Here is a 15507-nt window from a genome sequence, read left to right on the forward strand (position 1 = left end):
GCCCGTGAGATTAGAATTGATGTGGCGCGAAAGATGCTGCTTCCAAAAGGCTTGCGATGCGTTTGTATTTTTACACGCACAATATACTGTAAATTAGCCTGATTGAGCAGTGACCGAATCTTTGCCGCGATCATTGTCAGTCACTGTCGTCTTTCGTTGGATTCACCTAGTTTCACTTGTCTGTCCGACCACTGAGTAGTTCAAGCTAATCAAGACCCTGAGTACGGTGTCATGCACACGATAATGTGATTATTGTGGATAGTCGGGTTAACATAATCATTTGTTCAAAACGTTGACGTGCATTTCAAGGAAAATGATTTCCCTAATAATCCTGTTTACATGACACATTTGAAATCAGGCTAGTGCACAAAATCGCTAACCAAAATAAACCTTCTACCACAGTGGCCATGTTATTTTTTGCGAAGACCTTTTGATTCTGAGTTCGGACATTTGTATGTCAAAACTATTTACAAGATGCATAGGTTCAGTTTTTCAGGACTCACTTCACTGCCGCATAAGAGGGAGGCTCGCGCTACCCGGGGCTGGCACATGGACAGATTAAATACACAGCTGGAACGCTGATTAAGGTGTTTACATGTCCTAATCATTTGAAAGATGGCTCAGAAAATCAGGCGTTTTAATCGGCTCATGCTTCGGTTTTGACCGAGATCAGCAGAGTGTGGTGTTTACAGACTAATGCCACACTTGACCTACTGCCACAATCAGTTTAATATGGAATTATTACTGGTGCATGTAAATGTGCTCAATGTCCATAAAAGTAATTTCCCTTTCACTAATGTCTCTCCACAAAGGATGGTGATTACAACTGTACTCTCCCACCCCCCACCCCCCCACCATCATATACAATTGTATTCTTATTGAAATAACAAATGAAAATGTGTATATTGAACTTTACTTGTCCACTGTATTGAATTCATTCCATTCTCACCCCAGGTCACTTCACTATAGCTATCATGCAATGATCCAGGTCGAATGACAGCCCCAAGGGCACATCAGTATAGTGGTGTGTGTGTGTGTGACTTACTTGGGGTAGTTCATACAGTACAGGGTATATATGTCGAAGGCTTCGCTCTAAACAAGAGAAAGAGAAACCCCCCAAAAAACGATTACATTAGTGGGGAGAAGAGAGACAGGTGAGAAAGACCAGCGACACCGAGCGTCGGTCTCCATGTTCCCTCTGCTACAAATCACTGTCATCTGAGAGACCCCCTGTGATCATGTGACACCTCTCCTCACACCAGGGTCATTCTCCAGGCCTCACTCAGAAATAAATACTTTGTTTCTATCTCGTAGCAAAACCCCATTCCCTGACTTATGTAAACATGTATTCTCATGCAAGAAACATCTCATCTAAACATCTCATCTCAGAAAGCAAAGGAATGAGAAAATAATAGCATTTTATATTTCAGTAGGTTTAGATAACGGTTCCGTGAGGTCAACTGAATGTTACCTTCCAAAACAGCTGTGTATACATATATACTTGTCTTTACCACTCAGTCTTACATATGGCCAGCAGGTCTAGGGTTTGAGATTCGTAGCTTAGCAGATGGTGAATAGTTACAGGCTACAGCTGACTCCATGCAGACCCAGTGTCTTACTGCACCTAAACAAAGAGCACGTAATGGCCTCATTCCAAGCAGAAACGGTCACATTTGAACTGCGTTTCCCACATTCCACTCCGCGGTAGCGAGGGGGAGGCCATTGTCCTCACACTGTTTTAGAGAGGTTAGCCTAGCTCAGAGAAGCATCGCAAAACCCAGAATAACCTTGCCGGTAATGGCTTAATCACATTTCCGCAGCCATCTATAATTGGCCACAACAGTAGCCCAATCAATAGCAGAGAACTATAGCGACCTGCTGGATAAGAGGGTTTGGGCGCCAAAGAGAAAAGTACAGGCTGGAGATGGGACTAAGAATAGGCACCCTTGGATCCTGGACGGCAAATGGGATTCTGGTTCTTGTGTCTTGGTCCGGCTTTGGCAGGGCCAGGCGTGTCAGTCTGGAGCCCCACATATGGAGGCGTACCCTGGGAGTCAGGGACATAGACGCTGGCCATTCTCCCAGCCGACACAAAGGAGAGCCTGTTTCCCCTGGTTGGTTGGACCCTTCACTGTTCCTGTTTAGTCAGCGGTGGTTCTGTGTCATTACCCAGACGACTAGAGCAAAGCACCATGAGGGTGTGCAGACCCACTCAACTGTAGTGAGCACACGAGTTGAAGGATCACCGCCACCACCGCTTCAGAACCAGAACCAATCACGACATCTCCCTGGTCACGGGCCTGCACACACTCACATAGCCCAAGTACAAACATTTCCTCTGACACACTGCCCAATGTCAGCGGCCCACTTCAAACAGCTGTGGTTCTCTATTTGGCCGAAAACAAAAGTTTGTTTCACACGATCTGCTTGCTTGATATTTTAACAGCGCTTTGCATCCAGAGAACAAAAGAGCTACTGAATACAAGCACCATATTAGCCTACACAGTGAGCCAGTCTTAAGCCATGACCCAACAGGGGCTGGCTGTGACCAACCATTTGGGAAACACTGGTTTAGGTCATTGGAATACCCACCAAAAATGTGCAATGTGAATTTACGGATTGTTTGTGCTTATCATAGCAATGTGGTGACTCACCCTCTCAACGAAGCACTCAGCGATGGCTGCTGCATGAGGACTCCTCTCCAGGTCCTCCAGAAGCTCACTGTGAGACAGACAGAGACAGACACACAGACAGAGACAGACAGACAGACAGACAGACAGACAGACAGACAGACAGACAGACAGACAGACAGACAGACAGACAGACAGACAGACAGACAGACAGACAGACAGACAGACAGACAGACAGACAGACAGACAGACAGACAGACAGACAGACAGACAGACAGACAGACAGACAGACAGACAGACAGACAGACAGACAGACAGACAGACAGACAGACAGACAGACAGACAGACAGACAGACAGACAGACAGACAGACAGACAGACAGACAGACAGACAGACAGAGAGAGAGAGAGAGAGAGAGAGAGAGAGAGAGAGAGAGAGAGAGAGAGAGGTAGGTCAGTTATGGGCCATGAGAACACCAGTACAGTAATGTAAACTTATCAATGAAACACACAGAGGTCATGGAACTTGTCTACATTCCTGGGACTCTACGAATGCTCTACGAATCAGTACAACAGCTCTCAGTCATGATTAAACATATCACTGTCAAATACTGTAACATCCATGTAACAACTACTCATAACACATAACGATGAGCACATAAACTGCTATGTAAAATGGACAGCACAGACATTGCTTGGTAGACACTGTACAGTGCTTATGAGTGCATGTGAGTTTGTCAAGGCCTAGGACAGTTCATGAGAACTGAGCACCCCCATTTGTTTGGAGACTGTTATTCCGTCTCCACCGAGGCCCTTGGAGCTGGTGTTGAAGACGATCCTGGCAGGGATGGATCCCAAATCCCAACTCCATTTCCACAAAGGATTCATTTATGTCTCCCCTTCCGATCCTTCCAAACAATCTCCTAAATGCATGCAGATGGGACACATCTAGCCTTGGCTTCACATCAGCCAACCCCAACCAGAACCCCCTTCCAGCTGTCCCACTACCCGCCCCACTCCCCACCCCTCCGCAACACCCGTACCTTACAAACACAGACCTGAATCAGACTGCCTTTAACAGGGGAGAGTGGGTGGGTGTTTGCTTTCAAGGGTCAAATAACCACGTGCACCCGTTTCACCTTTGGTCCCGTGCCGCGAGCTCACCCTAGCCTCCTCATCACCATGGAAAGACATCTTATGAAACACATACGCAACCTCTCTCCAGGACCCGGTAACTTTTGATTAACATCTTACTTCGTGTATGTCAGCGGAGGGAGAGAGCGGAGGGTCTCTCTTTTCAGTATCTGAATGAATCAAAATGACCGGTGAAAGATTTTCTTGGCGGGAGAGTGTGGAAAAGGTAAGGAATAGTAGTGAGGAGGGGAGATTTGAGGGAGTGGGGATAGTGATGACGGTTTGAATTCTGACTCCTATTAGGAGAGGATGGAGGTTGACGTAGCTAATGTAATGGCCATCCCCAGTGGTTACTGGGACATCTCAAAAGGGACAACTAGCCTCACATTCCTGGACAGCATGCTGAAACTGAGGGTGTCGTTCGCCGCGGTCCCATCAGCCCGTATCTGAGGTTACACGACGTGATGAGCAGCCCAGCCACACTCAGTTCATTAGCAAAGCCCAACTTCCCTGCATCTCTGAGAGGCCCTGGGCCGCCGGACTGGCCAGTCTCTCGGGATCCCCCCTCTTCCGAAGGAAAACAGAGAGGCGCTCTGTAAACACCCGGAGTTCGCCTTCATACGGCCAGGGGGGGGGGTTCGGAGCGAGACCGCAGCCCTTCATTCTTTCGCGTCGCTCTCTCCTCCCTCGGAGACGAGGCTTGTTTCGCGGCTGCCCTCCGCGGTGAGAGGGCGTCATTAGGGTTTCGGGGGAAGCAGAGGGGAGTTATGGGTGGTTTTTTACCAAATGGCCACAGAGCAGGGTGTCTCTGAGTGCCACTGGCCCTGACTGATGTGGGAATCCTGTTGTTGACAGACAAAGACAAAGAGAAAGAGGGAACAAAGAACATGCCACCACGGAGACATTCCCCTCCATCTGCAAGAGGGCTTTCAACAAGACTACATCTGCAGTGCTGCAGCATGTTTGCAAACTTGTATCCTCACATTGGATTTCATTAAGGCTTGGCACTTACTAGAAGGGCCTGGTACTTTAAGACAAAAGCCCTGGAATGTATTTGGCTGTCAGGAGCTTGGACTTGAGTTATGCTTGTAACCAACCCTACTAATTACTTTCCCAGCTTTTCATTTTGAAAACACTCCATCCATAGACTTTGAACAGAGATGCTCCATATTTGAGTTCTGGGGGGAAAAGTCCAGTTTTAAGTCACGCCTACTGATTTGATCTCCTCGCCGTACGCGCATTGTTCTTCCCTGTGAAATATGACACACGACAATCTGGTATTTGAAGTACGCGCATTTGATCCTCTAAGATCGAGGGTGAACTGTGAGGGGAAAGAGGAGTTTCCTTCAGATGATCCCTTTACAGTCGTATATATTTCACGAGGACTTACAGTCAAACAGGGGACCTGAGAGGCGCACTGTCAATGAACTCACACGCTCCCTCACTTCTCTCTGTTCCGTTCTTTCCACGTCTGTACTTCTGAACCCCTCTTTTCATTGTGTTTATAAGGTAATACCTTCCATACGGCCTGTTCCCCCTTCTCTTTCCCTCCGGTACTCCTCACTTCCCTCCTTCTTCTCCTTTAATAATCATCCCTCTCTCGTGGAGTGCGATCTCTGCATTAGATTTTAAGCACTTGCAGGTCTGTTTTCCTCTTTAGTAACTACACAGTAAGTGCCAGCAACAAAAGCAACAGAGACCTATCTAGATCCCTTCATCAGAGAATGTTTATATGCACTTGAACCTTGCTGGCCTTGTGTTCCCAATCCCATCCCTGAGTATCGTCACACGGTGACTTCACCGCCTCTCTCAAAAGTGAGAACTTCTTTCATGTGACACCACATCCTCAGCAACACCACCCCACTCCCACACGAGACACGGCAGATAAAAGCAGACAGCATGGATCCAGGGCTGTTTAGGGGGATCCCAGCCAGGCAGACTTCTCCGGGTCACAAGGATGACTGTGAAGGGGTGGGTGGCCTGAGCACTCAGACTGTCTCAGTCTGGTCAGGTGCGAGAGGCTGAGGGGTTATGTCTTTTGTGTGGGACTTCATGGGAGCCGTGACCCCAGGCAAGCATGCAGGGGTCACAGTGAGGTCTAAATCACACGTAGTGGAGGAATCTAACCAGGCTTGACTAAACGTCACTGCACACGGGCCGCCCCCGGGATATGAGCGATGGGCCCCGGAGCCCAGCCCCTTAATGTACGTTCCCACAAGCAACGTGTCTACTCCATGAGAAATGGAAGGAATTAGACACACATAGAAATATAATTACTAGAACAGGGAAACTGTTCTACTTCTATATTTCTATGGTGCCACGCGTCCACATTCCAATAGACTTCAACTCTAACTTAAATACCGGCAGTATCGGAAATAGTGGTGGTACACCAAACGGGTAATAAAACCATTATCCACAGTCACTGGAGGTAATTGATCTGTTTATACTGTAACGTCATGCACTATCAATGTGCGCTGTCCATGGCCAGCATTGAAACCCATGATACTATACAGAACATTTGCTTCTTATTAGGCTTTTTCTTACAGATCCTCTACTTCTCATTATCATTATACAGTACAGCAGCTGCACGCCAAAAACAAAAAAAAAGTTCCTTTTGAAAGGTCTATGTTTCTAGTTGAAATTGACTTTGCGTGCGAGTTCGTGGCCTGGCTTCGCACCAGGCCTTAGACAGACACAAGAGATAAATCATGGAACTCAGACAATGCAATTGAACATCTTCATGTGCTGTAGTAACGTCTCCATCGCTCTCTGTCTCTCTGTTTCTTTGTTTCTGTGTTTCTCACATGCGCTGTATTAGACTACAGAGGATTTCAACGTCTCCGGCAAACTTTCCATATGAGGGATTTGGAACAGAGAGACGAAAGAGAGGATGGACAGAGGTGCTTAGCAAGAGACGGTTAAGCCATCTTGATAAGCTCAGGCCTGACTAATCTCTCTGTCTCTGTGTCTGCCTCTTGGTCTCTCATGATGGGTTGGGTTAGAAAAAGTTACGGGTCACGATTCCACGTATTTATCACGTATCCATAGAGATAAATCTATATGTGATGCCGGATCCTTTTTCCGTGGCAGACTAGACAATTCCAACGCTTTTCTGACTGTCCTAGTGGCCCGTTCAGCCACAGTTTCTACTCAGCCGCGAATCTAATAAAGATGGACAGGATTAACCGCACTAACTACTAGAATAGTACAGAGCACATCTGTCTGTCCTGGCTGTGCTGTTCACCAGGCTGTGCCCTGTCTCTCGCCGCGGTGCGGTCGGCTCACAGCAGGGTCCAGAGCTCTAACCCCGGGCTTTGTCCACCGCGGCGGGCCACGGCGAACGACATCCGTATGCTGCCTGGAGAACAGGCCAAGAAAGTAGACGTAACAACACCAGTGAGGATACAGGGGCTGCATACCACAGCGATGAGGAGATGAGATTTAGGAAAGGCAGAACAAGAGAAAGGACGAGGGAGAAAAGGGTCGAGTTTTTTTCTCTACTTATTGGGGCAAGAAGAGGATAAAGGTGAAGTCTATCCTTGTTTCTCTCTCAGATGAACGGTGCGCTACTTTGAGTGATGAAAAATAGAAAAAGAGAGTTAGCAAAAAAAATGTTTTTCTCCCTGGGAGCCTGTTAGGGAACTGACTGCTCTCATTCTGCTCATTACAAACAAATGTAATTTATGGACTTGCCCCACGGCAGCGAGCAATGGGGGTAAACCCCTGGCACTGATGCACATACTCTACTGTACTGCAATGAGTTACTCTGCACAGAGCCTGGGGCAGATGGGAGAAATCCCTCACTCTCTCTCTCTCTCTCTCTCTCTCTCTCTCTCTCTCTCTCTCTCTCTCTCTCTCTCTCTCTCTCTCTCTCTGTTTCTTTCTGCAACAGTGAGACCATTTCCCATGATAACCGGGGGCAGGAAGCCATATTGGATTCGGAGAAGGAGGAGGCAGGTTAGGAGCACTTACTCATGTAGAGGGAGGTATGTAATGAAAAGAGCCGACTTGGCACGGGCATTGAGACTGAAGTGTGAAAACAACAAGTGTCAGCAGGGGGGCAGGGCGAGGAGCGTTGAGGAAATAGGAAAAATATGAGCGGTACTCTTCCCAGGGAAGAAGCTGCCGGGGCCAAACTCTGCCGGGGCCAAACTCATCCCTGCCATTTCTCCCTACACAACGTTCCCATCACTGAATGAACTGAACTCATGACATGGGAATGATTGACGCTTTTCATTGACACATTCGCTATTCCAGGCAAATAAACAGAAATACCGTACCAATGCATCACTCCTGAAATGGGGAAATTATGAAAATCAGGCTACAGTTAAACAAAGTCCAATCGCTTGGGTTCCAGGAAACATAAATGGATCTCTACTTTCAGTGTAAACAGCAATCTGAAAACATCTAGCTGGAGAGCATCTCAGATACGCTGCCGTGCCACTGTATACGGAACATCATCTCACACATATAAGCAATCTCAAGCCTCCTCTCTGGTTGTGGAATGTGAAATGCGGTGAGCCATGACTTAAGACGTATACCTTAACCTTGAGAACTGTTGTGACCATAACTGGGCTCGCTGGATAGTATCACTTATTCCAAGTCTCTCTCGCTGTCTTTTTTTTGTTGTTGCCTGCATCTCTCTCGCTCTCTCTCCCACCCCTCTCTCTATCTCTGTTTCTCTTTCTCTCTATCTCTCTCTGTGTCTGCACATTGTCTGTCTGGTGGAGGCCTGGGGTCTGGGCCAGCCATTGTGTCTGCAGCACATTAAACGGACATCACTGCCACCCAGGCTGCAGCCTGTACACAAGCTGCCTCGGCCGAGAGAGAGAGAGAGAGAGAGAGAGAGAGAGAGAGAGAGAGAGAGAGAGAGAGAGAGAGAGAGAGAGAGAGAGAGAGAGAGAGAGAGAGAGAGAGAGAGAGAGAGAGAGAGAGAGAGAGAGAGAGAGAGAGAGAGAGAGAGAGAGAGAGAGAGAGAGAGAGAGAGAGAGAGAGAGAGAGAGAGAGAGAGAGAGAGAGAGAGAGAGAGAGAGAGCATGGAGCAGAAGAGTGAGAGGACGGAGACAAGCGGAGAAAGGGAGGAGAAAGGAGGGTAGGGTATAAGGGTAGCTGCAGGAGAGTTCTCACCACCATAGTTGTAGAATTTGACATGAATCAGTGCTGAGTGAAGTTGAGCCGAGTAAAATGGAAGAAGTTGCAATTTTTGTTGACGGTAAGTGGTAGTATTGATCACCAATTAGACATTGCACTGGGACGAAAGACGTCGCGTACCTGCAACATTTTCATGGACAGAAGCTACGATCTACACAAAAGCACGAGGACACATGTCATCGACCCCAGTTCAGGGCTGATACAGTCTAACAGCTGTGGCGATCAGTGAGGATGAAGTAGGTCTAACGTGTAAGCAGACAGAGAGAACACACACTAACCCACCTGTTGAACTCATAGATGTCCTCAATGTTGCAGAACAGAGTGCTGACTTCCTCCGGCTTGAGCGGCAGGTCCCCACAGTCAATGATGCAACCCAGGTAGTCCTGAGAGAGAGAGAAGAGAGGGAGAGAGAGATTCATACTTCAAGTTCGTTTGTTTCTGACTTCCATAACACAAAATGCCTAAGCATAGTTGCTCAAATGGACAAAAGTTCCTTCTTCGTCCCTCCCTTCGTCCCTCCCCAGCGTGGTAGCTTTAGGTCTTCCAAATGATTCTCTGATAGCTGTCTAACGGTCATTTGTAATTGAATAATCATGAAGGCTTTCTTCGTGAGAAAAAACGGATACTTGAGCCCTACATCAATCCTTACTGTAAACGCACCGAGAAGCCCAAGAAAGCAAACCTGGCAATTAATGCAGTGGTAAAGGCCTCGTTGTTACAATATTTTTCATTTTCCTTTCGTGCTCCTCTCTCTGACCTGGGACATAAAGCCATGCTCCAGTCTCATGAGTATGATATGCCCCCCCCCCCCCCCCCCCGCCCCCTAAAAAAACACAGACTAACATCCCCAAGTACCACCACCCACAGGGCACGTTGCTCCGCGAAACCTGGAAGAGATCATTCCGACCTGGGCCTTAAGAAAGACGGGGGCTTCAAAATGTGTCTGGCGAATCCACCGGCCCAGAGCACAGTCCTCTCCATGTCTACCATCGTCAATGTAGTGTTCATTAGTTCGGCTAAAAGACCTTACATAGGCTAGCTGTCAGCACTTTATCAGAGGCCTCCAGGGTCCAATAGTCCCGTAATCAGCATATTTTTTTAAGTGGCCAACAAGCCCATCTGATAAAGCCACATCCTACAGACCACTCTCTCTCCAGATGCCAACCCGATGGAGAAACCACAGAGGATCCCTAGCCAGGGTTGCAGTTCATTCTGTTGGTCTGAGTTTAACAGAGAGATCTGAGTAACCGTGAGGGCGGCTGCGGTCCACCCAGAGACCCAGTTACCATTCTGGCCCGCGAGAACGAGCCAACAACAGAAAAACAAAAACAAAAGCTAAATTAGGATGAAGCCAATTTAATTGCAAAAGTAAACAGGTTTAAATAAGCAAACGGACAAAGTATGCGTGAGAGTACAGGGGGGTGGAAGGGGGTGGGAGGTGGGGATGGCAGGGCATTATGACCAGGAAGGGGGGCTTCAATGTACCCTAACCCTGATAGAGCCCGAGCAGAGTGGAGCGCTCCTAGGGTACATTCCTGGATGGTAAAAAAAAAAAAAAAAAATCTTTGTCTCCAGTTGTGTTTGTTTCCAGAGCCACCGGGGTTCTGGGAAAAGCAAACAGGCCGAGGTGGGGCAAAGTGAGACAAAAAAATAAGGGGGGCTCCGCCACATTCATCACCTTTTAAAGGCAAGGGAACACTGGCACTGTAATTACTGTCGACTTACAGACAGTCACGGGTGAACAAGAATTCCCCCTCGGGCACACACTTACACACACACACACACACACACACACACACACACACACACACACACACACACACACACACACACACACACACACACACACACACACACACACACACACACACACACACACACACACACACACACACACACACACACACACACACACAGACAGACACACATACGGAGGCAGGCACACACACACTCCTTTCGGAGGGCAAGGAGGACCCATAGCGAGAGGAGAGGAGGAGAGCAAGAGACAGATGGATGAGTGAGAAGTTGACAGAAGAAGCGAGGAGAAGACCGGAAAAATGAGGAAGAGACTTGAGGGGGAAATTGAGGCATAAGAGGGTTAAACGCAGGAGAGCACAAGAACAGAAAGGACTGAGAAAGAGATACATGTTTCACTGTGAAAGGGAAGAGAGACAGCTAGAATGAGAGCAAGAGAGAGAGAGATCGAGAGGCTGGAGCAGCCGGCAGGTTTTGGTCTCTTTGTCTGAGAAACTAGGTCAGAGTTTGTCCCTCTGTGCTGCCTGCGAGGGCCCCTCCATCCCCTCCGCATGTGCCCCAAACTGGGGGGTTAACAGCCAAGGAGAGGCAAAAAAACACTCCGTTCCCCCTAAACCCCCACCCCCCAATTTCCTGTCCTATTTGGCAGGAGTACAACGAGAACGAAAGGGGGCTTCGCTCTCCCAATTTTCTCTCCACCTTTCTCCTCCTGTGTCTTCCAACATACTGTATACTGCACATTCAAAACCTATATGAGCAAATACATATGGGAGCTCACGCATGCACAAACACGAGAAGGCAGGCTAATAAACACACACACACACACACACACACACACACACACACACACACACACACACACACACACACACACACACACACACACACACACACACACACACACACACACACACACACACACACACACACACACACACACACACACTGACTCCAATCATCATACTTGGTTCTTATTACCACTGCAACTTTGACATCATCCTTGGATCAAAACCAGATTTCCATAGCTGTAAAGGCTGTGCCTAACGCACGCTCGAGCCGATAGACATCACATGTGTCAGCAGTCACACAGTCAGCAGTCACACAGTCAGCAGTCTGGGACAACCGACAACTAACTCCATTCCATCAACTCAGATGCCCACAGCTGCGCTCTGTCCCAAATCCCTGTCCCGCATAAACAAATGTAAGAACATTTGTTCTGTAAGGCATCCCTGCACAGACCAGCTCTGTCAAATGCCTGCTCGTTTTACTGGCTCTTAAAAGGCTGAGCTTCAAAAAGGGGGTTACATTTCAGGCATTCTCGAACCTCTAACGCATACCCCACACACCCACCATGATATGTCCTGAAGAACTCTCTCTCTCTCTCTCTCTCTCTCTCTCTCTCTCTCTCTCAACCACGCACAGAAGCAGAATTTACCCCTCCGCTCTCAGCACCTTTCTCCCAGAACGCTGATTGCATCACCTGCTGATCTCCACCTGCTAATGGGCAGCATTGGCAAGGTTCCCCCTCTCTCCTCATCAAAGCAGAGGCAGAACCCCTTAACGATGCAATGCCGGTACAGGGACAAGGTGGAGACGCAATTCAACGGCTCAGACACGAGAGGTATGTGACAGGGTCTAAATGAAATCACAACACCTTCTTTGCCCACTATGAGGATAATACAGTGCCACCACCGTGGCCCGCTAACAATAACTGCGCACCCCCCCCCCTCTTCTTCTCCGTGGCTGATGCGAGAAAAACAATTAAACATGTTAACCCTCGCAAGGCTGCTGGCCTAGACGGCATACCTAGCCGCGTCCTCAGAGCGTGCGCAGACCAGCTGTTTTTACGGACTTATTCAATTGCTCCCTATCCCAGTCTGTTGTCCCCACATGCTTCAAGATGGGTACCATTGTTCCTGTACCCAAGAAGGCAAAGATAACTGCTTGCATCCCACCCCAACAGGTTCACAAGCTCATCATCAAGCTGGAGGCCCTGTGTCTCGACCCCACCCTGTGAAATTGGGTACTGGACTTCCTGACGGGCCACCCCCAGGTGGTGAAGGTAAGAAACAACATCTCCACTTGGCTGACACTCAACACTGGGGCCCCACAAGGGTGCGTGCTCAGCCCCCTCCTGTACTCCCTGTCCACCCTCGACTGCGTGGCCATGCACGCCTCCAACTCAATCATAAAGTTTGCAGACAACACAGTAGTGGGCTTGATTACCGACAACGACGAGACAGCCTACAGGGATGAGGTGAGGGCACTCTGAGTGTGGTGTCAGGAAAACAACCTCCCACTCAATGTCAACAAAACAAAGGAGATAATCATGGATTTCAGGAAACAGCAGAGGGGGCACCCCCTATCCACATCGAAGGGACAGCAGTGGAGAAGGTGGAAAGTTTTATGTTCCACGGTGTACATATCACCAACAAACTGAAATGGTCCACACACACAGACAGCGTGGTGAAGAAGGCGCAACAGCACCTCTTCAACCTCAGGATGCTGAAGAAATTTGGCTTGTCACCCAAAACCCTGACAAACTTTTACAGATGCACAATCGAGAGCATCCTATCGGGCTGTATCACAGCCTGGTACGGCAACTGCACCGCCCTCAACTGCAACCCTCTCCAGAGAGTGGTGTGGTCTACACAACGCATCACCGGGGGCAAACTACCTGCCCTCCAGGACACCTACAACACCCGATGTCACAGGAGGCCAAAAAGATCATCAAGGACAACAACCACCCAAGACACAGACTGTTCAGCCCGCTAACATCCAGAAAGCGAGGTCAGTACAGGTGCATCAAAGCAGGGACCGAGAGACTGAAAAACAGCTTCTATCTCAAGGCCATCAGTGTCACGTTCTGACCTTTTATTTCCTTTGTTTTGTCGTTATTTGTTATGGTCAGGGCGTGAGTTGGGGTTGGCAGTCCATGTTTGTGTTTCTATGATTTTGGGATTTCTATGTTTCGGCCTAGTATGGTTCTCAATCAGAGGCAGGTGTCATTAGTTGTCTCTGATTGAGAATCATACTTAGGTAGCCTGGGTTTCACTGTTTGTTTGTGGGTGATCGTCTATGTTAGTTGCTTGTGTCAGCACAGTTCTCATTATAGCTTCACGGTCGTTATTTAGTTTATTGTTTTGTATAGTTTGTATTCAGTGTTCAGTGCTTTCTTTTATTAAAAAATCATCATGAACACATACCACGCTGCATTTTGGTCCGCTTCATACGACGATCGTGACAATCAGACTGCTAAACAGCATTCACTAACTCAGAGATGATGCTGCCTACATTGAGACCCAATCACTGGCCACTTTAATAAATGGACCACTAGTCACTTTAAACAACGCCACTTTAAATAATGCCACTTTAATCATGTTTACATATCTTACATTACTCATATCACATGTACATACTGTATATTATACTGTATATTATACCATCTATTGCACCTTGCCTATGCTACTCGGCTATCGCTCATCCATATACTTATATGTACATATTCTCATTCACCCCTTTAGATTTGTGTGTATTAGACAGGGCTTGCATACTTCCTGTGCTTAGCGGAGCAGAGCTGTTGTGAAGGAAGTTGTCAGGGAAGTGAGTTTGTGTTTAGACAGGACCTCACGCCCTCACCTACTGTCAATCAGTCACGTCAATGCGGAGCTATACAGAGCTCTCCGCATTGTTACAAAATTTGAGAGGCGCACGAAGATGCATTACAGAGCTTGATTTGGCCTCTGCATGCATTCGTGAGCTCCACAATTGCTTCCCACCCTCCATATGAAACCTCCGACCACATTTTTGGATCAAGAATAAATGGGCTTTTACCCTAACTGCTACCCTACATGTAAACGTCAAACTAACCTTAAACGAGGAAAAGAGTTCCTAATTACTTTTTCAAGGGAGTGCTGGCCTCCCATAAAATTAGCCATTAAAGTGATGTCACTTCCGTTAAGACTGTCTTTCTTCCGTTTTCCTCCTCAGTCCCGTAGAGAGACTCCTGATTCCTGACCTGTCTTAATACCCTTTTGTGACTAGGGGGCAGTATTTTCATTTTTGGAAAAATAACGTTCCCGTAGTAAACGGGATATTTTGTCAGGACAAGATGCTAGAATATGCATATAATTGACGGCTTAGGATAGAAAACACTCTAAAGTTTCCAAAACTGTAAAAATATTGTCTGTGAATATAACAGAACTGATATTGCAGGCGAAAGCCTGAGAAAAATCCAATCCGGAAGTGACTCATCTTTTGAAAGCTCTTGCTTTCCAATGCGTCCCTATTGAGCAGTGAATGGGCTATCAACCAGATTACTTTTTCTCCGTATTCCCCAAGGTGTCTACAGCATTGTGAAGTAGTTTTACGCATTTATGTTGAAGAATACCCGTAAGCGGCTACATTGCGCAACTGGCCACCTGATGGCTCCCAGAGTGATTCTTGCGTAAAATACAGAGGTAGACATTATTCCAATCGGTCCTACTGAAAAACCAATTGTCCCGGTAAATATATTATTGAATAGATATTTGAAAAACACCTTGAGGATTGATTATAAACAATGTTTGCCATGTTTCTGTCGATATTATGGAGCTAATTTGGAATATTTTTCGGCGTTTTCGTGACTGCAATTTCCGGGGGATTTTTCAGCCAAACGTGCAGGAAGAAACTGAGCTATTTCGCCTACAAAAATAATATTTTGGGAAAAAAGGAACATTGGCTATCTAACTGGGAGTCTCGTGAGTGAAAACATCCAAAGCTCATCAAAGGTAAACGATTTAATTTGATTGCTTTTCTGATTTCCGTGACCAAGTTACCTGCTGCTAGCTGGACAAAAT

At 47.4% G+C, this 15507-nt stretch overlaps 1 protein-coding gene across 5 annotated transcripts in view; it reads right to left on the reverse strand.

Moving 5' to 3' along the window:
• plekhg2 (pleckstrin homology domain containing, family G (with RhoGef domain) member 2) overlaps nucleotides 1–15507 on the reverse strand; it is a 55883-nt gene that overhangs the window by 14133 nt on the left and 26243 nt on the right. For all 5 annotated transcript variants that reach the window (XM_046314110.1, XM_046314107.1, XM_046314106.1 and 2 more), the window contains 3 exons: nucleotides 9197–9297; nucleotides 2655–2721; nucleotides 1046–1092 (listed from right to left, as the gene is read on the reverse strand). In XM_046314110.1, the coding sequence (XP_046170066.1) occupies nucleotides 1046–1092; nucleotides 2655–2721; nucleotides 9197–9297 (215 nt within the window). The remainder of the gene's footprint in view (nucleotides 1–1045; nucleotides 1093–2654; nucleotides 2722–9196; nucleotides 9298–15507) is intronic.

This window comes from Oncorhynchus gorbuscha, linkage group LG19 (assembly GCF_021184085.1).
Source record: "Oncorhynchus gorbuscha isolate QuinsamMale2020 ecotype Even-year linkage group LG19, OgorEven_v1.0, whole genome shotgun sequence".
Lineage (NCBI taxonomy): Eukaryota > Metazoa > Chordata > Actinopteri > Salmoniformes > Salmonidae > Oncorhynchus > Oncorhynchus gorbuscha.